This window comes from Esox lucius, chromosome 1, assembly GCF_011004845.1.
Source record: "Esox lucius isolate fEsoLuc1 chromosome 1, fEsoLuc1.pri, whole genome shotgun sequence".
Taxonomy (NCBI): Eukaryota; Metazoa; Chordata; class Actinopteri; order Esociformes; family Esocidae; genus Esox; species Esox lucius.
Genome location: NC_047569.1, coordinates 28575268 through 28596592, shown reverse-complemented (window position 1 = coordinate 28596592; position 21325 = coordinate 28575268). Strand labels below are relative to the sequence as shown.

The following is a 21325-nucleotide window of genomic DNA, read 5'->3' as shown; positions in this document are numbered from 1 at the left end:
TTCCTGTGTGGAGGAGATCTGAATGTTGTCAGCATGCCTCTGTACAGGGTTCACTCATGACTCGTGGGCTGCAGCAGACACACGCCACAACAAACACACACATCCGAATCTCATGCAAAGACTCAACGTAAACATTACATTTTAGTAATTTAAAAGACGCCGTTCTCCGGGGTGACTCACAGTTAGTGAACACGTTATGATAGTCAGGTGCAACATCATCAGTTTGAGTACATCCTATTAAAGTAGCTGTTAGCAAAGAGCTAAAAGGAAGATAACAATTGTTAGAGGAAGAAGGGGTCAAGATAGATACATAAATAGATAGACAGATAAATAGGTAGAGATCATATAAGCATCTACCAAACACAGACCATACGTACGATGCAGATATGAAGAAGACTATTGTGAAAGTTATGTTTTTTTTTTTAAAAAGGGCATTAGATGAACATTCTTACTTCCTCAACATCACATTGACTGCTAACATGTTGTGACCTGGAGTGAAGGTGTAGGCAAAACCCGCTTGAGCCGTTTTGTGCCAAGTCCTGCAGAGCTGACAGTGTGTTTGCTTGCATCCCGTGCAACACCTGTGTAGAAATGCTTTGGTCATGTGTTGTGCAAACAAATAATTAAATTCCTGGGATTTGTTCCAGGATTCTGGGAGTAATGTGTGGTATTTGTGGTGTTTACTGTGATAATGTCAGCAAGATACAGAATGAACACAGAATGTATTAATGAATCTGTGTTGAATAAGTTACATTTGCATTGCTGTTTAGATAACATAATTGGGTTTAAATACACATGTAGCAGAGTATTTTATATAAATGTTTGGAAGTGTATTAGAGTCAATATTTTCTAATACTTTCCAAAGTGTATTTTCAAAATCCTTTAAAAACATTATTATTTTTTTAACAAATGACCATTTCTTTTCAAATAAAATATACCTGAATACCTTAAATGTATGTTGAAATAATGAAATAATATAAGTAATATTTGAAGCCAGGTCTGTTAACTTCTACACATCCTGTTCTGGTAGCAGAGATGTAAGACTGCCTTTTAATTGTAATTGACTGTAGTATATTCTCCTATCACCAGTTCCATTGACTGACTGTAATCTCTTACACCTTGCTATTTTTCACTTGTCCCAAAGACTCACTGAATGCATCATAAATAAATACTCCATATATTCTGGAGATGGGTGCATTTTTGATTCTAAGAAATGTCTGTCAGTTTGCTTGATACGTTTTCTGGAGGTTTCTATCATGTTAACCCATATTTGGTTCCTTGCATCCTTCAATATTTCTGTTTTGGCTGTAGACAATTACGTCATTACGCGGTGCCTGTTTTGTTTACTGCCTGCATGGGGAGGGCGCTAGCTTCAGCACCGTGGTAGGGATTGACACAGATTTAACCCTCTAGACGCCGTGGCCAGTCGATTCAACAGCAGATGAACCAACAACGTTCAGTTTACGGTACCTGAGATGATCGGCACTACCAAGGCAAATGTCATTCTAAATGATAAAATGCGGATGACTTTAGCTGTAAAAACCGCGGATATTAAATCTCACGGGGTCCTTGTACAGTAGCTGTTTGTCATTTAACGTTAGCTAGCAGGTTTACGTCGCAGAACAGTGTCAGTAGCATAGCGAGGAGTTGCTAGCTGGCTGGGTGGCTGGCAAGTAGCTTGCCAAATGGTAGTCGTAAACAGGGGAAGCCACTATCTTACGCATTTTTGTTAGTTTGGATATCCTTTGCCATAAGGAATTAGCCAGTTAACTGACAAGGTTAATAGGTTGCTAGTAACTAAATGTTACAGTACTGTTAGTCGCCTACATATTGATCATTTGCAAATATACTGTAACTACTAACGACGCTGGCAATATTGGAGAAGCTTATCACACCAGCTAGCAAGCTAGTTGTTCGATATCAATTGTTCTGTTGTCACGCATTACTAACCATTGCGCCTTGGTCTAGTTAGCCAGCTGACTAGTAACTGTAGTTAGGTTTACAATTGCCACTGTCATCCGCCGTGTTAGTACGTGAATTTTGGTAATTTTGATCGACAAAAACTGTTGAAAATCGCAAGGAAATGTTTTTGAGGAGCTGTTGGAAATCTCGACACAAGCCAGACTCCGGTTCAGTTTTAGTCTGGTTACAGCTTCGTTACGTGGCCCTGTTGTGGTTATGCGTGACCCACTTGGGGTGCGCAGGGGCAGAAAAAACGGTGGTCCAAAAAGATGCAGAATTTGATATTACCTACAACGATACAGCTAGGAGTGACAACCAAACCATCTACGCCTTCAATCACACCGTGTCCCGAAACAGAGTAAGTACTGCACACAGTTCACGCCACAAATGTACGTTTTTCTTTGATCCTGTGTTTGTACAGACCCCAGGTGTTTTTGCCGTTTTTTGCTCACCCAGTGCTAACACAGTTGTTTGAAATAATCACGTTAGTATTACAGGGCTGGAATTAACGTACTTTTTTAGTGTGTACTAGCACTACTTACTGCTGAATTATCACATTTATAAATGTTTTGAAATAGTGTAATAGGTCTGAAGTAAACAGACCTATTACACTATTCATCCTCAATACTACAGTCCTAACAACAGTGTTTGCTTCTGGGTGAGTTTCTTAACAATATATCTCCATTCACTCAGACGGAGGGGGTCCGCGTGACTGTGGACGTGCTGTCTGAGGGGACAGAGAGCAGTCCCATCCTGTTTGTGGTCAGACAGAAGCAGGCAGTGCTGTCCTTCCAGGTCCCTCTCATACTGCGTGGACTGTGAGTAGCCTACCGTGCTGGCACACCCTGGTCGCGTTCAGCACTTCACAATGCAGCGAAACTGTGACGTACGGCAACTGTCTTAACTGTAGAACTTAATGCATCTCTGATGTGACGGGTAACGAAACCCGCTGGCTGTATTCGGAACAGTCCTGTATGCAACGTTCCACAACGGTGTTTGCCTCCCGGGTACCTCCTGGTCTTACCTTGCCAACATGTCACCACACCCTTCATTTATGCCATTGTAAATCTGAAAAGGCGCTGGGTCATATTTCTCTAGAGGAGAGTGGAAGAGGGTTGTGTGGTTATGCTTTCGTATTAGAAGTTGAAAGAAAGCAACAGTATTGTCCTAAATGTTGATGTTTTATTAAAGATACTTTGGTATTTATTGACTTTTGAGGAGACAGTATAGAGAGAGTTCAACTAAATGAAGTGTTTGCAGGACTGTAAGATGTACCAAAGAACACAGCAAATCCTCCACTTGGACCGAGGCCTAGGTCTTAGCTCTTACATTGCCATGACGTCTGTATCCCTCTGTGTTGACTTCATGTATTTCATGACGGGACGTACTCCTTGGACTAAGACAACACTAGAACACCCGTGGTGTCAGGTGTTATGGCGTAATGTTGGACTTTGAGCTTTCACTTCCTCCATAAAATGTCAAGCACAGGTCCCCTTAGGCAGTGACAACAAATACAACGCCTGTCAGCTGGGTGGTTGTGATGTTCTGGGAAGTTGCAGACCACAGGGATTTCTGCTGTTAAGACACAGTTTTGTGGTAGGGCAGTTGATGAAACTTGACTAGATACTTCTCAGTTCCTTTCCGGGCAGTGTTTCTTCTTATCATCTGGTATTTCATATATATATAATTTTATTTATCTGATTCTCGACAATCATAATAATAAAAAAAAAAAATCAGTTCCGCCGTAAAATGGCTTTGCTTTGAAATCACACCTTATATTTCATAAAGGGCTTCGTCTAGTCTCCTAGACCAGGCCATGCTAAAGGCAAGCGGGTGAGATTGGGAGTTCTGTTCTCATGAGATGAGGCCTAGTTATACTGGGTGCGTTTTCAGCATCATGGATTTGGGTGAAGGTCTAATACTGGCCCTTTATTTTCAATGGCCTTAAGTCTGTTTCCTGTTATTTTGGGGTATTCAGCTGCCCTCTTGGCCCGGTGTCTGGTCTGAGAGAAGAGGTCTTCTCTCCTGTCAGTGCTGTGAAATCTTTATGACCCTCCCAACCACAGGTACCAGAGGAAGTACCCCTATGCCCACGTGGGCCGGACATTGTGCCAGCCCCCCACCCGAGCCCTTGCTGAGACCCAGTACTTCTTTGTGGACGTTTCCACCCTGTCCAGCCTGGGAACTCACTACCAACTGAGGATTAGCCGCGTGGAAAGCTTCACCTTGCAGTGAGTCATACTCGCAGATCGTGTTGTCGGAAACTGAACCAAGAGGCCGGGCGCATGCTCTTGCCAAGTGAGCTACGCGTGGTCCTGAACTTCATGCTAGCTAGCCGAGCCAATATACATCTCTTGAAATCTGCTTGTTAAGCTTTGTGTCTTGCAGAGCAGCGCACGCTCAGTGTATTGTGTGGAGGCATGACTGATAGCGCTGTTGTGCAACTGTGCGGAGCTGGCCTGATTTGTATTCAATATTGCTGGCACAGAAGCATCACTGCCCATTTCTACAGCCAGCCAGGACACACCCTGTGTAGCTGCATTGCTCCCACAACGGAAAACAATAAACTGTGTGTGATCTGACTGGATAATTTTGTATTTTTGTGTGGAGGGATTTATCTTTTCTTCTTGATTACAGTACAGACAAGAAGTTTAGCTTCACTGCCTCACCGTCCCAACCCCAGGTACGAGCCCCACCTCCCACCCAGAGCAAATTTCACGCACGACTTGTTAGGAAGTGTGATAAAACAAATAACAGGTGGATGTGGAAATGAGATTTGTTTTGGTCATGTCACGTGTGATCCTGTCTTCATTGTTTTCTCTCAGTACTTCAAATATGTTTTCCCGGACGGAGTGGACACCGTCATCGTCAAGGTCAACTCGGAGATGACCTTTCCGTGTTCGGTCATGTCCATACAGGATATCCAGGTAAACATAGTTAACCTCTGTGTCATGTTCATCACATCGTTAATAAACAAACAAAGCGGGTTTTATGTGGGCGTACGTCAATAAAAAGCTCTGTATAATTTCCTGGCGCAAAACTTTGTGAATATGACCCAATAGGCTATGACTCAGATCTTACATCTGACTGCAATAATCTGACACAACATCACAGTCCTCCGTTACCCAGTTGTCTCCAATGGCTGACCTGCATGTGCTCTGTGGGCAGTTCCACCACATGGGGGCAGTGTTGCTAAGTTCATACTGATTTCCTTGGCAACGCCCAGGGTGAAGCTGTGAAGTATCTTCAGCCTGTGAACTAAAGAAGCGTTTTCTGATGTGTAATCTGCTCTCACTGGGCTGTGTGTGAAAGGGAGCTCGATCTGGTTGTTGTAGCGGCGCTCTGGTGACTCACAGGACAATACACAGCTCTGCATTTCAAGTGCAGAGGCGCTGTTGCCATGGAAACCACATTAGCCTTGACTGCACCTGCTCTTTGCTGGACCAGACCAGCCCAGACTGAAGTTTCATTCAGATCTTTTTTTGTCTTTCCCAGTGTCCAGTGTATGACTTGGATAACAACGTTGCCTTCATTGGAATGTATCAAACCATGACCAAGAAAGGTGCCATCACGGTCCAGGTAAAACAGACTCACAGACCGGAGAGATCTGGTTCATTTAACAACTGATGGATCTTCAGAACTCCCTTGACCTCATTTGTCCTGTTCTCTGTGTCTCTCTCTGTCTCTTCGATTCTTCACCCATGCGGCTCTCAGAGGAAGGACTTCCCCAGTAATAGTTTCTATGTGGTGGTGGTGGTGAAGACGGAGGACGAGGCTTGCGGGGGCCCTCTTCGCTTTTACCCCCTGCGTCCAGATGAGCTCATCGATGCTGGCAACCGCAGTAAAACCCTGGATGTGGTCGTCTCGCCTGCCATCAAGTGTGAGTTACTGGGCCAGATGTGTCTGGGGACTTTCACTCCAAAAACTAAATAATTCCCAACGTTCATATCTGACATTCTCTTACTTGTCTCTCTCTTTCTCCATGTTAGCGGAGGTGTATGTGATGGGAATGCTGTTCTGCTTGGGCATCTTCCTCTCCTTCTACCTTCTGACATTCCTGGTGGCCTGTGTGGAGAACAAGAGGTCTGTCCATCACATCTCTGTTGTGTACAGTAAGTATTGCCGGTATATAATGTCATATGTAGGCGTGGGAACTCAACTGTCTCTGTCTGGCTCTTTTCTGGTCAGGATGCACAGGAGGAGGGAGGGGCTTCTGCACCCGGTGGACATGTCACCTGCAGAGACAGGTATCCCAGCAACCCACTGCAATGTAGCCCCCCCCCCACACTCTCTGTATTTAATTGAGTATGTGTTTAAGATGACTTGACTTGACATGTGAGGTGACCAGTTTCTGAAGCATTTCTTCAGGTTGGGTGTTAGTCTCCGCCTGTGTATTGAATGTGTCTCTTTGCTTTTCTCCCCATGCTAATCTTTGGCCCAGCACCTTTACTGGGTAAGAATGGAGTTGGTTAAGTTACTTGCTGCCTGCAACCGAGCCTCTCTGTTATTGTCACGCTGCATTCCCTTCATGAGCACTACTTAAATGGTTACGTGTGAGACGGGGGGTCTGGTTGTGGCCAGTTTGGGGCGGGTGCTGACTGGAGTGGGGTGTGGTGGGGGTGTGGGATTGGGGTTCTGGCCCAGCAGTGCTGCGCGGAGCTGTGCCTTGTGTCACTTGATGGTTGGACTGGTTTGGTTTCAGTTTGGAGTCTGACTGACACAGACCTCCTCATCTCCCATTGGACTCCCATCTCTGGGTACTAATTAGCACCATGGCATGAACCCCCGCCTCACCTTTCACCCCTGCTTCTGAACTAACCGGGTGTGTGTCTAGTAACAGGTCCACCTTAAAGCTGCGCTAGTGTGTGTGTGTGTGCTAACCGCCGTGCGAATGTGTGTGTGTGACGTGATCTCTCTTACCCCAGGGAAGCCTGCAGTGACTCCAGTCTCCCCCTATGACCAATACGGCTCTTTTGGTGAGTTTGTTGTGGCTATATACTTTATGTCTGACTGTTAACGCCAAGTTTAACATCTGCTGAATGACATTGTATCCTGAGCGATTTACAATAAGTGTGCGTTTTAAAAGTGTTAGGTGAAACAACACCCCAGTTTGGTAGTAAATGCATTCTAATCAATGTGACCTAGTTATTGGCAAAGGTCAGGGCTGGATAGAAAACCGTACAAATAATCAACCTAAAAGTGAACAAAACACAGCAGACGGTGGTAATAGAAGGAAGATGGCCGGCTTGTTCTCTTGGCTCATGTTTTCTGTTCCTACATATTAGCAGTAATAGCTATGTAATAACATCGTGTTTGTCCTACTTCACGACATCTTGAAGTCATTTCCTTTCAACTCAATGAAGGGAAATTCACAAGCGCACATTTTGGGAGCGAGGGGAGGTCATTGGGACGTAGCCACAGTGAATTCTCTGGAACCTGCAGGCAATATGTAATGTCTCTTTGTGGTGTTGTTTGGACAGCGGACAATGCCAGCACGCTAAGCTCCGAGGCCATTACAGACAGCATAGCATCAGATGCTAACTATGGATATATGGGTAAGGAGCATCAAGACCACTTAGACGTATATTTAGAGATGCATATTTACTGCAACATATAACAAACTCCTACATCCACACCAGGTGCATATTGACTGATATTAACACTTACCCAACATGTACCGAAAGGACAGGGTCGTGTTAACAGACTCATACTTACAGATGTCACGTTGCCTGTTTACGCACCTCAATGGGGAAATAAAAGCCCAACGTCGGTTTTCCATGTATATCTGTTGCTCAGGCCTTCATCACCAAATGAGCCCCTGATTGGAAGGCTGCACAGGGCTCTGGTATCTGATTGGTTGTCTGTGTTTGTTTATCAGGACAGGAGCCTTTCAAACGCAGACCCTTCCTCACTGCCATCCACCACGTAGCCATTCGCATTGGTGACACACTCGCTGCATCAAATCAGCCAGCCAATCACAGCCATTCGCTATTTGAATCAGCACGCTGTCAATCACATTCAAATATGTTCAAGATTCATAAGCTGTGATGTAATCCATTGCTCTGATGACCACAGCGGAAAGACCTCAATAAAAAAAGGCCACATATTGTCAACAGTCATATTTGATTATTTGCAGACACACGGATGGAATGTCAATGACAATTCTAATGTATTTTGTGATTGTCGACTGCCAGAATCACTGATCTACTATAAATATGCCCCAAATCATTGAAATGATTCAAATCCAGTGAAGTTTTTTTCGGTGTAAAAGTTTCCTTTTCATTTAGTTATTTCCGCTGTCATTTCTCATCCCGTCATGGTCTCTCAGAGCGTTCGTTGGAGAGTGTTACAGGTCGGAGTCGTCATGAGTCTCTCAGCTCAGTGGAGGAAGATGACTACGACACGCTGGCCGACATCGACTCAGACAAGAACATAGTGCGCACCAAGGTTGAGCCCCTTTTCCTCCTCATCAGCTGTGCTTCATTCAGTGTTAGAACCATCTTCTAGCTGCTGTTGTGGTTTCTTTCCATCTAATGAAAACCTGAGTGATCTCTTTTCTTTTTGCAGAAATATCTGTGTGTGTCAGACTTGGCTCGCAAGGACAAGAGAGTCCTGAGTAAAAAGTACCAGATCTACTTCTGGTGAGTAGGACTGACATTTGGCTGAAAAACCTGTAAGGTTGACCAACGAAAGTTATTTGGGACATGTGCCGGGACGGTAACCCTGTGGAGATCAGTCTTCTCAAATGGATTACTAGCTGGTGTCCAATTGTGGAGGCGATTGATTTGTATCAGAGTGTTTGATTGTACAGTAAACTGTCAGTTACATTAAAATGTGTGGTTCCCCTTTCTCAGGAACATTGCCACCATAGGTGTGTTCTACGCTCTTCCTGTCATCCAGCTGGTCATCACATATCAAACGGTACAATATGCAGCTGTACAATATGCAGCCGTAATTCACACTCCCACTGTACAGTTCCAAAGTGAGTGTCTGTAGTGTGTTAATAGTGTTGCCAAAACAGCATTCTATCATCTAAACAATATAGCCAGAATCAAAGGCTTGGTGTCCCAAAAAAACCAAGAGAAGCTCATTATGCTTTTATCTCTAGTAGGGTTGACTACTGTAATGGCCTCTTAACTGGACTCCCCAAAAACACTGTAAAACAACTGCAGCTCATTCAGAATGCTGCAGCTAGAATGTTAACCAGGACCAAGAGAACAGAGCACATCACTCCGGTTCATAAATCTTTGCATTGGCTTCCAGTCAGTTACAGAATAGATGTCAAAGTGGTGCTTTTAGTTTATAAATCTCTGAATGGTTTAGGACCCAAATACATTTCTGATATGTTTGCAGAATATAAACTGAGCAGGGCTCTTAGATCCATGAACACAGGTCAGCTAGTAGAGCCCAGAGTCCAAACTAAACATGGAGAAGCTGCGTTTAGCACTTATACTGTACACAACTGGAATAAACTACCAGAAGATCATAGACGTGCCCCAAACATTTTTAAATCCAGGTTAAAAACACTTCTCTTCTCACGTGCCTATGACTGAGCACTTAAACTTAACCACACTGTCTAGCCTTGTAGCTTCCTATGTTTTTATCCCATTTTTATTCTTTTTATATTTTCTATTATTATGATGTTTTTTTTAATGTTTTCATTTGAGTATTTGTTTCTGTTATTGTAATTTTATATTGTTTCTTTGTAAAGCACATTGAATTGCTTCGATGTATGAATTGTGATATATAAATAAACTTGCTTGCATTGTTGACATGTTTGTCTCTGCCTAAGGTTGTCAATGTGACAGGAAATCAGGACATCTGCTACTACAACTTCCTGTGTGCGCATCCCCTGGGGAATCTGAGGTGTGTGTGTGTGTGTGTCATACAGAAAAATGCGCAAGGCTGTGCGTCAGCATGTAACAGGTGTCGTTCGTGTGTTCTGTACCTCCACTGCACAGCGCCTTCAACAACATACTGAGTAACCTGGGATACGTGATGCTGGGCCTGCTGTTCCTGCTCATTGTGCTGCAGAGGGACATCATCCACAGCAAAGCCCTGGAGCGCAACGAACTCAACGCCCTGGTGATGCATCCCCACCGCACAGCACCTTTCGGCTTTGTTTTTTGGAAAAGGGTTTCGGGTTTTGTCATTTGGTTTTGTTTACCTACATAGATTTTAATATGTAATTGATAGATGGGTTACATGGAACCACTGTGGTTCGATCAGGGTTTCCAGTCAGTTTTGGGCGCCGTCAGTTCATGGCGAAGGGAGAGGGGGGTAATTTAGACAAAAGCTGCAAGATGACAAAGTGGGTCCTTGGGATAGAGGTCCCTGGAACCCTGCAATACACCCACTCATTATAACACTGATGCTCAGGTTGACCTTTCACTCATGACTGTACACAGCAGGTTAGTTCCATGCCGTTGACAGGGGCGTTTGTTTGACCCTCTGTCTCCAGGAGTGTGGCATCCCTAAACACTTTGGGCTGTTCTATGCCATGGGCACGGCTCTGATGATGGAGGGGCTTTTGAGTGCCTGCTACCATGTCTGTCCCAACTACACCAACTTCCAGTTTGGTAAGACCACTGTCCGTCTTTCTCAACTACACCAGCTTCCAGTTTGGTTAGACTACAGTCTGTCCCAACTACACCGACTTTCAGTTTGTTTAGACCGTTCTCCTAGCTGGGCAGCTGGCAAAGGCTGATCCTGAAGATACACTTGGGGAAATAAGGAAAAATTACAGAATGACAAATCCTCACAACTCGCCTGAGTCTCCCAGATCTGTTGCTGTCAATGCGAGAAAACACAGACAGACAAACATTATTTCACAATTACGGTACTGTAAGGAATGTCATTAATGTGACCTTTTTCTGTTCTGTCTATCCCCTTCCCTGTTGTTTTCCCTGTCTCTCAGACACCTCCTTCATGTATATGATTGCGGGGCTGTGTGTGCTGAAGCTGTACCAGAAGAGACATCCAGATATCAATGCCAGTGCTTATACTGCCTATGCCTGCCTGGCTGCTGTCATCTTCTTTTCTGTGCTGGGAGTGGTGAGGGAGTAGGAGAGCATATGCACGCGCGCACACACACACACACACACACACACTCCTAACAGCAGACAACCTATAATATCAGTACAATCTACCTGTAACAGCATGTTGTGTCCAGGTAGATCCGGGGGCTTTTCCCCACCTATTGCATTCTGTTTACAGCAATTAAGGGTTGTCCTGACAATTATTCCTTGTATTGTGGCTAGATAAACTGGATTAAAAGGGCCCTTATCGCCAGATTGAAAATCTACCCGACAGACAAATTTTTTTAAACAGTGAACATTTCCCGCCCAATTACACCATAAAGATATATAACAAATTTAGATGCAGTTTAATGTTGCTAAATAATACATGCGTTCTTAGTAATGCGGTATTTCGAAGCAAAACATTTTAGTTGCCCCTTTAAAGGCAGGAGGTTACCATGGTAACGGAGCCTGTGGCGTGTGTTTGTGCACTTTTTAGACCGTCCTAACGTTGTCTCAATAGGTTAAATCCAACTGAATTGTAGTAACATCGCTAATCGCTAACAGTTGCAGATGAAATTAAAACCAAGACCACCAAGTAGTTGAACAAAAGAATGTAAATACCAAAGAAACACTAAAACGAAATTGTATGGGTAAAATAATAGTACACACATTGCCAATTCAGCAGGCTGAAGACAGTTTAACTAACTTTGCAGTCTAAATACCATGAGCTTGTCTCACAACACTTTTTACTTGGTCATACTTTTTTTTTCTTGGAAAGACGCTGCTGCAAACTGTACAAGTCGATTAACGTCAACGACTTAGCTGGCACTCGCTAGTTAGCCACACGAGATTGGGTGCTGCTTTCACTACAGCACTGATTTATTTTGCCAGTCTTGTGGTGCTCAATTAGTAATGTTAGAACGGCGTCAACGTTGCAGCTACGGCGTTGGGACGTACTGCACATTGGCTGATGCCCCGCCAACCCGTTGGGTGTATAACAGGAATGCCAATTTAAAATGAATTGACTGCAAACTACATGATCGCACTTCAGCCAAAATATAAGATTGTTTTGCTGTCCATGTGTATACAGTGATGTTAGGGGAGTCTGTCTGGATCTGCCTGTAACAAGAGTGTTGTGTCCAGGTGTTTGGGAAAGGCAACATGGTCTTCTGGATTGTTTTCTCTGTAATCCACATCCTGGCCACCCTGCTGCTCAGCACACAGCTCTACTACATGGGACGCTGGAGGCTGGGTGAGGAGACAGTCGATGTAATGGATTATTATATAGAGGAATGGTGAAGATGGGCGCTGGGTTCAGGGTTAGCATTTAGTCTGGAAACCCAACCAAACTGAAGTGTTTTTCTATGTTTTTCTAGATTCTGGCATCCTGCGCAGGATGGTCTATGTCATCTATACAGACTGTATCCGCCAGTGTAGTGGCCCTATGTATATCGTGAGTTGACATTCACAGACAGCATGGGGGGGTCACTGTCTAGTTATACAACATTCACAGACAGCATGGGGGGGTCACTGTCTAGTTATACAACATTCACAGACAGCATGGGGGGGGGTCACTGTCTAGTTATACAACATTCACAGACAGCATGGGGGGGTCACTGTCTAGTTATACAACATTCACAGACAGCATGGGGGGGTCACTGTCTAGTTATACAACATTTACAGACAGCATGGGGGGTCACTGTCTAGTTATACAATATTCACAGACAGCATGGGGGGTCACTGGTCATACAACATTCACAGACAGTATGGGGAGTCACTGGTCATACAACATTCACAGACAGTATGGGGAGTCACTGGTCATACAACATTCACAGACAGTATGGGGAGTCACTGTCTAGTTATACAACATTCACAGACAGTATGGGGAGTCACTGGTCATACAACATTCACAGACAGCATGGGGAGTCACTGTCTAGTTATACAACATTCACAGACAGCATGGGGAGTCACTGTCTAGTTATACAACATTCACAGACAGCATGGGGAGTCACTGTCTAGTTATACAACATTCACAGACAGTATGGGGAGTCACTGTCTAGTTATACAACATTCACAGACAGTATGGGGAGTCACTGGTCATACAACATTCACAGACAGCATGGGGAGTCACTGTCTAGTTATACAACATTCACAGACAGCATGGGGAGTCACTGTCTAGTTATACAACATTCACAGACAGCATGGGGAGTCACTGTCTAGTTATACAACATTCACAGACAGCATGGGGAGTCACTGGTTGTACAACATTCACAGACACTATGGGGAGTCACTGGTCGTACAACATTCACAGACAGCATGGGGAGTCACTGGTCGTACAACATTTACAGACAGCATGGGGGGTCACTGTCTAGTTATACAACATTCACAGACAGCATGAGGACTCACTGGTCATACAACATTCACAGACAGCATGGGGAGTCACTGGTCATACAACATTCACAGACAGCATGAGGAGTCACTGGTCATACAACATTCACAGACAGCATGAGGACTCACTGGTCGTGCAACATTCACAGACAGCATGGGGACTCACTGGTCATACAACATTCACAGACAGCATGAGGAGTCACTGGTCATACAACATTCACAGACCGTATGGGGACTCACTGTCTAGTTATACAATATTCACAGACAGTATGGGGACTCACTGTCTAGTTATACAATATTCACAGACAGTATGGGGAGTCACTGTCTAGTTATACAATATTCACAGACAGTATGGGGACTCACTGTCTAGCATAGCATAGCATCATCTTCCGCTTATCCGGGGCCGGGTCGCGGGGGCAGCAGTCTAAGCAGGGATGCCCAGACTTCCCTCTCCCCAGACACTTCCTCCAGCTCTTCCGGGGGGACACCGAGGCGTTCCCAGGCCAGCCGGGAGACATAGTCCCTCCAGCGTGTCCTAGGTCTTCCCCGGGGTCTCTTCCCGGTGGGACGGGACCGGAACACCTTCCCAGGAAGGCGTTCCGGAGGCATCCGAAACAGATGCCCAAGCCACCTCAGCTGACCCCTCTCGATGTGGAGGAGCAGCGGCTCTAGTCTGAGCTCCTCCCGGGTGACCGAGCTTCTCACCCTATCTCTAAGGGATCGCCCAGCCACCCTGCGGAGAAAGCTCATTTCGGCCGCCTGTATCCGGGATCTTGTCCTTTCGGTCATGACCCAAAGCTCATGACCATAGGTGAGAGTAGGAACGTAGATTGACCGGTAAATCGAGAGCTTCGCCTTGCGGCTCAGCTCTTTCTTCACCACGACAGACCGATACATCGACCGCATTACTGCAGAAGCTGCACCGATCCGTCTGTCAATCTCCCGTTCCATCCTTCCCTCACTCGTGAACAGGACCCCTAGATACTTAAACTCCTCCACTTGAGGCAGGCACTCTCCACCAACCTGAAGTGGGCAAGCCACCCTTTTCCGACTGAGGACCATGGCCTCGGATTTGGAGGTACTGATTCTCATCCCCACCGCTTCACACTCGGCTGCAAACCGTCCAAGTGCATGCTGAAGGTCCTGGCTTGAAGGGGCCAACACGACAACATCATCCGCAAAGAGCAGAGACAAAATCGTGTGGTCCCCAAACCTGACACCCTCCGGCCCCTGGCTGCGCCTAGAAATTCTGTCCATAAAAATTACGAACAGAACCGGCGACAAAGGGCAGCCCTGCCGAGAGTCCAACATGCACTGGGGACAAGTCTGACTTACTGCCGGCAATGCGGACCAAGCTCCTGCTTCGGTCGTACAGGGACCTGACAGCCCTTAGCAAAGGACCCAGGACCCCATATTCCCGAAGCACTCTCCACAGGATGCCGCGAGGGACACAGTCGAATGCCTTCTCCAAATCCACAAAACACATGTGGACTGGTTGGGCAAACTCCCATGAACCCTCCATCACCCTGTAGAGGGTATAGAGCTGGTCCAGTGTTCCACGGCCTGGTCGAAAACCACACTGTTCCTCCTGAATCCGAGGTTCTACTATCGGCCGTATTCTCCTCTCCAGAACCCTGGCATAGACTTTCCCGGGGAGGCTGAGAAGTGTGATCCCCCTATAGTTGGAACACACCCTCCGGTCCCCCTTCTTATAAAGAGGGACCACCACCCCGGTCTGCCATCCCAGAGGCACTGTCCCCGACTGCCACGCGATGTTGCACAGGCGTGTCAGCCAAGACAGCCCCACAACATCCAGAGACTTGAGGTACTCAGGGCGGATCTCATCCACCCCCGGTGCCTTGCCACCGAGGAGTTTCTTAACCACCTCGGTGACTTCAGCCCGGGTGATGGACGAGTCCACCTCTGAGCCCTCATCCTCTGCTTCCTCAATGGAAGACGTGACGGCGGGATTGAGGAGATCCTCGAAGTACTCCTTCCACCGCCCGACGACATCCCCAGTTGAGGTCAACAGCTGCCCACCTCTACTGTAAACAGCGTTGGTAGGGCACTGTTTCCCTCTCCTGAGGCGCCGGATGGTTTGCCAGAATCTCTTCGAGGCCAGCCGATAGTCATTCTCCATGGCCTCACCGAACTCCTCCCAGGCCCGAGTTTTTGCCTCCACAACCACCCGGGCTGCAGTCCGCTTGGCCTGTCGGTACCCGTCAGCTGCCTCTGGAGTCCCACAAGCCAACCAGGCCTGATAGGACTCCTTCTTCAGCTTGACAGCATCCCTTACTTCTGGTGTCCACCACCGGGTTCGGGGATTTCCACCTCGACAGGCACCAGAGACCTTACGGCCACAGCTCCGAGCGGCCGCTTCGACAATGGCGGTGGAGAACATGGTCCACTCGGACTCAATATCTCCAGCCTCCCTCGGGATCCAGTCAAAGCTCTGCCGGAGGTGGGAGTTAAAGATCTCTCTGACAGGAGACTCGGCCAGACGTTCCCAGCAGACCCTTACAGTACGCTTGGGCCTGCCGAGTCTGTCCAGCTTCCTCCCCCGCCATCGGATCCAACTCACAACCAGGTGGTGATCAGTTGACAGCTCCGCCCCTCTCTTCACCCGAGTGTCCAAGACATGTGGCCGCAGGTCAGATGAAACGACAACAAAGTCGATCATCGACCTGCGGCCTAGGGTGTCCTGGTGCCACGTGCACTGATGGACACCCTTATGCTTAAACATGGTGTTCGTTATGGACAAACTGTGACTAGCACAGAAGTCCAATAACTGAACACCGCTCGGGTTCAGATCAGGGGGGCCGTTCCTCCCAATCACGCCCCTCCAGGTGTCACTGTCGTTGCCCACGTGGGCGTTGAAGTCCCCCAGTAGAACGATAGAGTCCCCAGTCGGAGCACTTTCCAGCACCCCTCCCAGAGACTCCAAGAAGGTCGGGTACTCTGCACTGCCGTTCGGCCCATAGGCACAAACAACAGTGAGAGACCTATCCCCGACCCGTAGGCGCAGGGAAACGACCCTCTCGTTCACCGGGGTAAACTCCAACACATGGCGGCAGAGCTGGGGAGCTATAAGCAAACCCACACCAGCCCGCCGCCTCCCACCATGGGCAACTCCAGAGTGGTGAAGAGTCCATCCTCTCTCAAGGAGTGTGGTTCCAGAGCCCAAGCCGTGCGTAGAGGTGATCCCGACTACCTCTAGTCGGAACCTCTCAACCTCACGCACCATCTCAGGCTCCTTCCCCGCCAGCGAAGTGACATTCCACGTCCCTAGAGCTAGTTTCCGTGTCCGGGGATCGGGTTGTCTAGGCCCCCGCCTTCGACTGCCGCCCGATCCTCTCTGCACCGGCCCCTTATGGTCCCTCCTGTGGGTGGTGAGCCCACGGGAGGGCGGCCCCACGTCACCCGTTCGGGCTGAGCCCGGCCGGGCCCCATGGGGAAAGGCCCGGCCACCAGGCGCTCGCAAACGAGCCCCAACCCCGGGCCTGGCTCCAGGGTGGGGCCCCGGCTGCGCCATGCCGGGCGACGTCACAGAACACATGATTTTTTTCTTCATTAAGGGGTTTTTGAACCGCTCTTAGTCTGACCCGTCGCCTAGGACCTGTTTGCCTTGGGAGACCCTACCAGGGGCATATAGCCCCAGACAACATAGCTCCTAGGGTCACTCGGGTACTCAAACCCCTCCACCACGTTAAGGTGGCAGTTCAAGGAGAGGTATAACTCACTGTCTAGTTATACAATATTCACAGACAGTATGGGGAGTCACTGTCTAGTTATACAATATTCACAGACAGCATGGGGACTCACTGGTCATACAACATACACAGACACTGTGTAGTGATACATACAAATGTCATATATTACAAAATGATTGACACCCAGGACTCTGTATTTGGTGCTAATAATATTTTCTAGGCCATTTTAGGATTATTTTTGGAATAAGGTGAGATTCAGTAAATGTTCTGCTTATGTGGATGCTAACCGATTTTTGAATTTCAACAGTTTTCTAAAATAATTGGTGCATTATTTGAATGAAGTGCAAGGGTGCCAATACTTTTGTCACATCAGTATGTAATACTTAACCAATATTTCTGTCTATATTTATACATTTTTGTTTAGTCATTTGTATTCAACTGGTTGCCTTTGTTTCAATGCAATCCCTCTGTGTGTGTGTCTGTCTGTAGGACCGAATGGTTCTGCTGGTGATGGGAAACATAGTGAACTGGTCTCTGTGAGTGTTTCTCTTCTTTTAACCAAAAACTGGTCCGACTGGTCTCTGCTTCAGTGGCGTTTTGATGGGACTTTTTTCATCAGGGTTTGGGACATCGTGTTTAGATGGGACTCTTCATGTGTTCCTCAGTATCAATGTGATTAGTAGGGTATGTTTATTAGTGTCAGTGTGATTGGGTAGGGTATGTTTATTAGTGTCAGTGTGATTGGGTAGGGTATGTTTATTAGTGTCAGTGTGATTGGGTAGGGTATGTTTATTAGTGTCAATGTGATTAGTAAGGTATGTTCCTTAGTGTCAATGTGATTAGTTAGGAATGCTCCTAAGTGTCTATGTGACTCTTGGAGCCCGATAAGACTTGTGTGTTTAGACTGTAGAGAAACATGAACCCATGATCGAGATGCAGTACATTGTGTTGTTTGTTTCTGTCCAGGGCTGCCTACGGCCTGCTAGAGAGACCCAATGACTTTGCCTCTTACCTCCTGGCCATCGCCATCTGCAACCTGCTGCTCTACTTCGCCTTCTACATCATCATGAAGGTGAGCTGTGTGTGTTTTATCTTGTGTTCCAGAAGAAACAACATATAGCGGCTGAGAAAGGATAAAATTGCAAGGAATCAACAACATACACACAATGTATATGGTTGAAATGTATATTCAAGACCAGGAAAATTGCTAAAATCTATTTCAGTAAAGGGCTGTGTTATATAACATGACCATAGGTCACACAGATTCATTGTCGTTTAAAAGCTGCTCTGGTGCCAGTAGAAAACGGTTGCCATAGCTGTCTGGATGTTAACAGGTAAACATGGTTGACCGCCCTGACTGAAGTTTTGTTTGGCTCACTCATAGTGGGCCGTGAAAAGAAATCATGACGGATTTGACAAAATCTACTTTGTTAGACCAGATTTCTTGAATGTGTGCCAATGACCGTGCCTTGTATCCCCTATGTTCTGCATTCCATTGATGTCTTCATCACAGACATATGAGAATGAAATTAAATAGAAGTGTAATTATTTCAAATCAACACCCACTGGCAGTTGGGAATGTAATTTGTAGAATGTGGAATCTAGAATCTAACTGCTTTAATTTATTGTTGATTCTATTGTCAGTGTTGTATGTATAAACAGATGTGTGTGTGTGTGTGTGCGCGCGCAGCTCCGTAGTGGTGAGAGGATCGGGTGCATGTCCCTGGTGTGTATCCTCTTCACAGCCGTGGTCTGGGGCTTTGCCCTCTTCTTCTTCTTCCAAGGCCTGAGCACCTGGCAGGTAAACACACCTACATTGGGAATCAAACACACAACCATGCTTTTGTAAGTGCCTGTGCTCTTGCCAACACACACGGTCAAGTGCTTTCATCGGTTGAGACACGCCAACCTGGAATACTGTGAACGACACGCCAGTCGCTCCCAGTATTCCAACCGATCAACTAATTATCAAGCCCCTGGTATGTTCAATCGGGTGAGCTTGTGGGCGGGTCCCTGGGATTGTTTGGGGTTCATGGTACAGAACTCCAGCAATCCCTCACCTCTATCCTGCTGACTGCTTTGTACTGTCCCCTCTGCTGTAGAAAACTCCAGCTGAATCCCGAGAGCACAACCGCGACTGCATCGTCCTGTCCTTCTTCGACGACCACGACATCTGGCACTTCCTGTCCTCCATCGCCATGTTTGGCTCGTTTCTGGTAAGAGTGTCTGAGGAGGGGCACGTTCACGTCCGTGTTCTAGACTGGCGACGCACACGTCCGTCAGTAATGGGAAGTCCTGATTGGCTGTAGTTGAAGACCTGGGAATGAGGAATTCTGTGCACTCAGGAACAATGCAGATGTTCATTTATTGTGATTTGTCGCTCATCTGGCCTTGATCAGTGAATACCAACACACAAACATATGTCAAATGTATGTATACAATCTGCATTTGTATGCCCTGGTGAAGGTCAGATGACCAAATGTTCACAGTAGAAATTTTTATTGGTCCTGAGTGTTCGCATATCCTTCTCTCATTTCCATGTTTTTGACTACTGCACCTCAGCAACACTCAGGAATGCGACAAGCTCCTGCCAGGGTTTGTGGTTAATTATGTTCCAGTTATGACTGGTACACGACAGACCGTAACATCTCTGCTTCTCTGCTAGGTTCTCCTGACCATGGACGATGACCTAGATGACGTCCAGAGAGACAAGATTTTTGTGTTTTGAGGCAGCAACTGTCTTCGCCTTAACATCCCTCACTAAACAATACTGACCGTGAAGTCTGAGACCCCCACTGGCCTGTCTACCTGACTACAGGTGGGCTGGGCGTCTTTCAGCCTCTCACAGCCAATCAGACAACTGGGGAGGGATGGAGCTCCCTCCCCCTAGAATCTGTATGGACACTTGGTGTGCCAATCAATGTCTGGCTCCACCAGCCCCGCTGACATTTCTCTTGCTGCCATCCAACATTACTGTAGTCATTGTGTTTTCTTACTGCTGACGAAATAACAATGTTAATTGCTACAACAATTTACATTTATTTTATATTGCATTCTTATTGACTACGTAAGTGCGCTGTGTGAGTGTAAATGTTTTTGAGCATTAATATTTGTATCCGTGTGTGTGTGTGTGTGTGTGTGGGAGTGTAAAGTCACTCCATGTCCAGTCTGTCGGTGGCCTTCTCTGTCCATGAGTGTGATCAGTATGTGTTCCTGTGGGCCAGTGTCACAATGTACTTCAGCTGGGATGAATCGGTCCCAGCTGTCCCTGAGACAAAGCAATGATTGTATTTCAATTACTAACTACGTCCTTAGCTGATGAGGAAGATGTATTTTGCACTGTAGTATAATATAAGAAAACGTTGTGATGAAAACTGTATGACGGAACAACTACTGAATAAAGTCTTTGTTTCCACTCTGGTAAAGGTTGGGCCTTCCTCTGCAGTATTTGCTACTATTATTCTGGGATGGATATTTGTTTTGACTCTAGTCAACAATGACATCATTAGCCAATATTTCAGGCAAGGTAATCATTCAAGTGTAGGAAGACTTAAAATATACAGCATAGTCTGTGCCTTCAAAAAGACCCTTTCAAATTCTCCACATTTCCTTTTTAAATTGATATAAAAAATATAATCTAGACACAGTACCCCATAATGACAATCTGAGTGTTCATTCATTGAAAATGTAAAACCTGAAATATCTGATGTACATAGGTAATCAGACCCTTTGCCAAGACACTCAAAGTTTAGCGCAGATGCTTTCTGTGTCTTTTCGATCATCCTTGAGATGCCTGTTTGCAGTCAGTGTGGCAAATTCAGTTGATTGGACAAGGAAGACATCTATGTAAAGTCCCAGAATTCATACTGCACATCAGAGCAAAAAAATGCTACATCATTGAAAGTTCCCAGGAACACTCAGGGCTCTGTCAATGTGAAATGGAACAAGTTTGAAACCACCAAAACTGCCAAGAGATGGCTGTCCAGACAAACTAAGTAACTGGGCAACTGGAGTCTTGGTCAGGGAGGTGACTGAAAACCCAATGGCCACTCTAAAAGCTTCAGAGTTTCTCTGCAGACATAATCTGCCAGAAGGACAACCACCTCTGCAGACCTATCCATCAGCCCTTTTTGCTGTTTGGATTATTTTGTCATAAAAGGCTGTTTGATGAAAAAGTTTTTGTACACATTTCACTGAGTGTCCTAATGAATGCCACCCTGGGGAAATTCCTGGTTCTGTGAGCAA

General features: G+C 46.3%; 1 protein-coding gene across 3 annotated transcripts; it reads left to right on the top strand.

Moving 5' to 3' along the window:
- The first annotated feature begins 1715 nt into the window (after window positions 1–1715).
- Window positions 1716–20505, top strand: sidt2 (SID1 transmembrane family, member 2). 3 transcript variants are annotated; one of them, XM_013134492.4, is made up of 27 exons: window positions 1716–2320; window positions 2656–2780; window positions 4029–4193; window positions 4600–4645; window positions 4788–4889; window positions 5458–5541; window positions 5677–5842; window positions 5952–6045; window positions 6151–6209; window positions 6404–6415; window positions 6888–6938; window positions 7443–7517; window positions 7841–7903; window positions 8291–8409; window positions 8530–8603; window positions 8817–8883; window positions 9755–9828; window positions 9924–10047; window positions 10424–10541; window positions 10880–11016; window positions 12126–12234; window positions 12359–12435; window positions 17570–17616; window positions 18047–18152; window positions 18771–18881; window positions 19183–19296; window positions 19746–20505. In XM_013134492.4, the coding sequence occupies exons 1-27, from the start codon at window positions 2084–2086 to the stop codon at window positions 19806–19808; spliced, it is 2619 nt and encodes an 872-aa protein (XP_012989946.1). In that variant the 5' UTR covers window positions 1716–2083; the 3' UTR covers window positions 19809–20505. The 3 variants fall into 3 exon arrangements, with proteins under 3 accessions (XP_012989946.1, XP_012989947.1, XP_012989950.1); XM_013134493.4 differs by lacking the exon at window positions 6404–6415; XM_013134496.4 differs by lacking the exon at window positions 7841–7903.
- The last annotated feature ends 820 nt before the right edge of the window (window positions 20506–21325 follow it).

Excerpts from the sequence above, each read along its gene's own strand:
- sidt2 (XM_013134492.4), top strand. The coding sequence starts at position 2,084 with ATGTTTTTGAGGAGCTGTTGGAAATCTCGACACAAGCCAGACTCCGGT. Across the intron at positions 8,884-9,754 it reads TGGTCATCACATATCAAACG|GTTGTCAATGTGACAGGAAA; the intron begins GTACAATATGCA and ends TCTCTGCCTAAG. Across the intron at positions 18,153-18,770 it reads CCTTCTACATCATCATGAAG|CTCCGTAGTGGTGAGAGGAT; the intron begins GTGAGCTGTGTG and ends GTGCGCGCGCAG.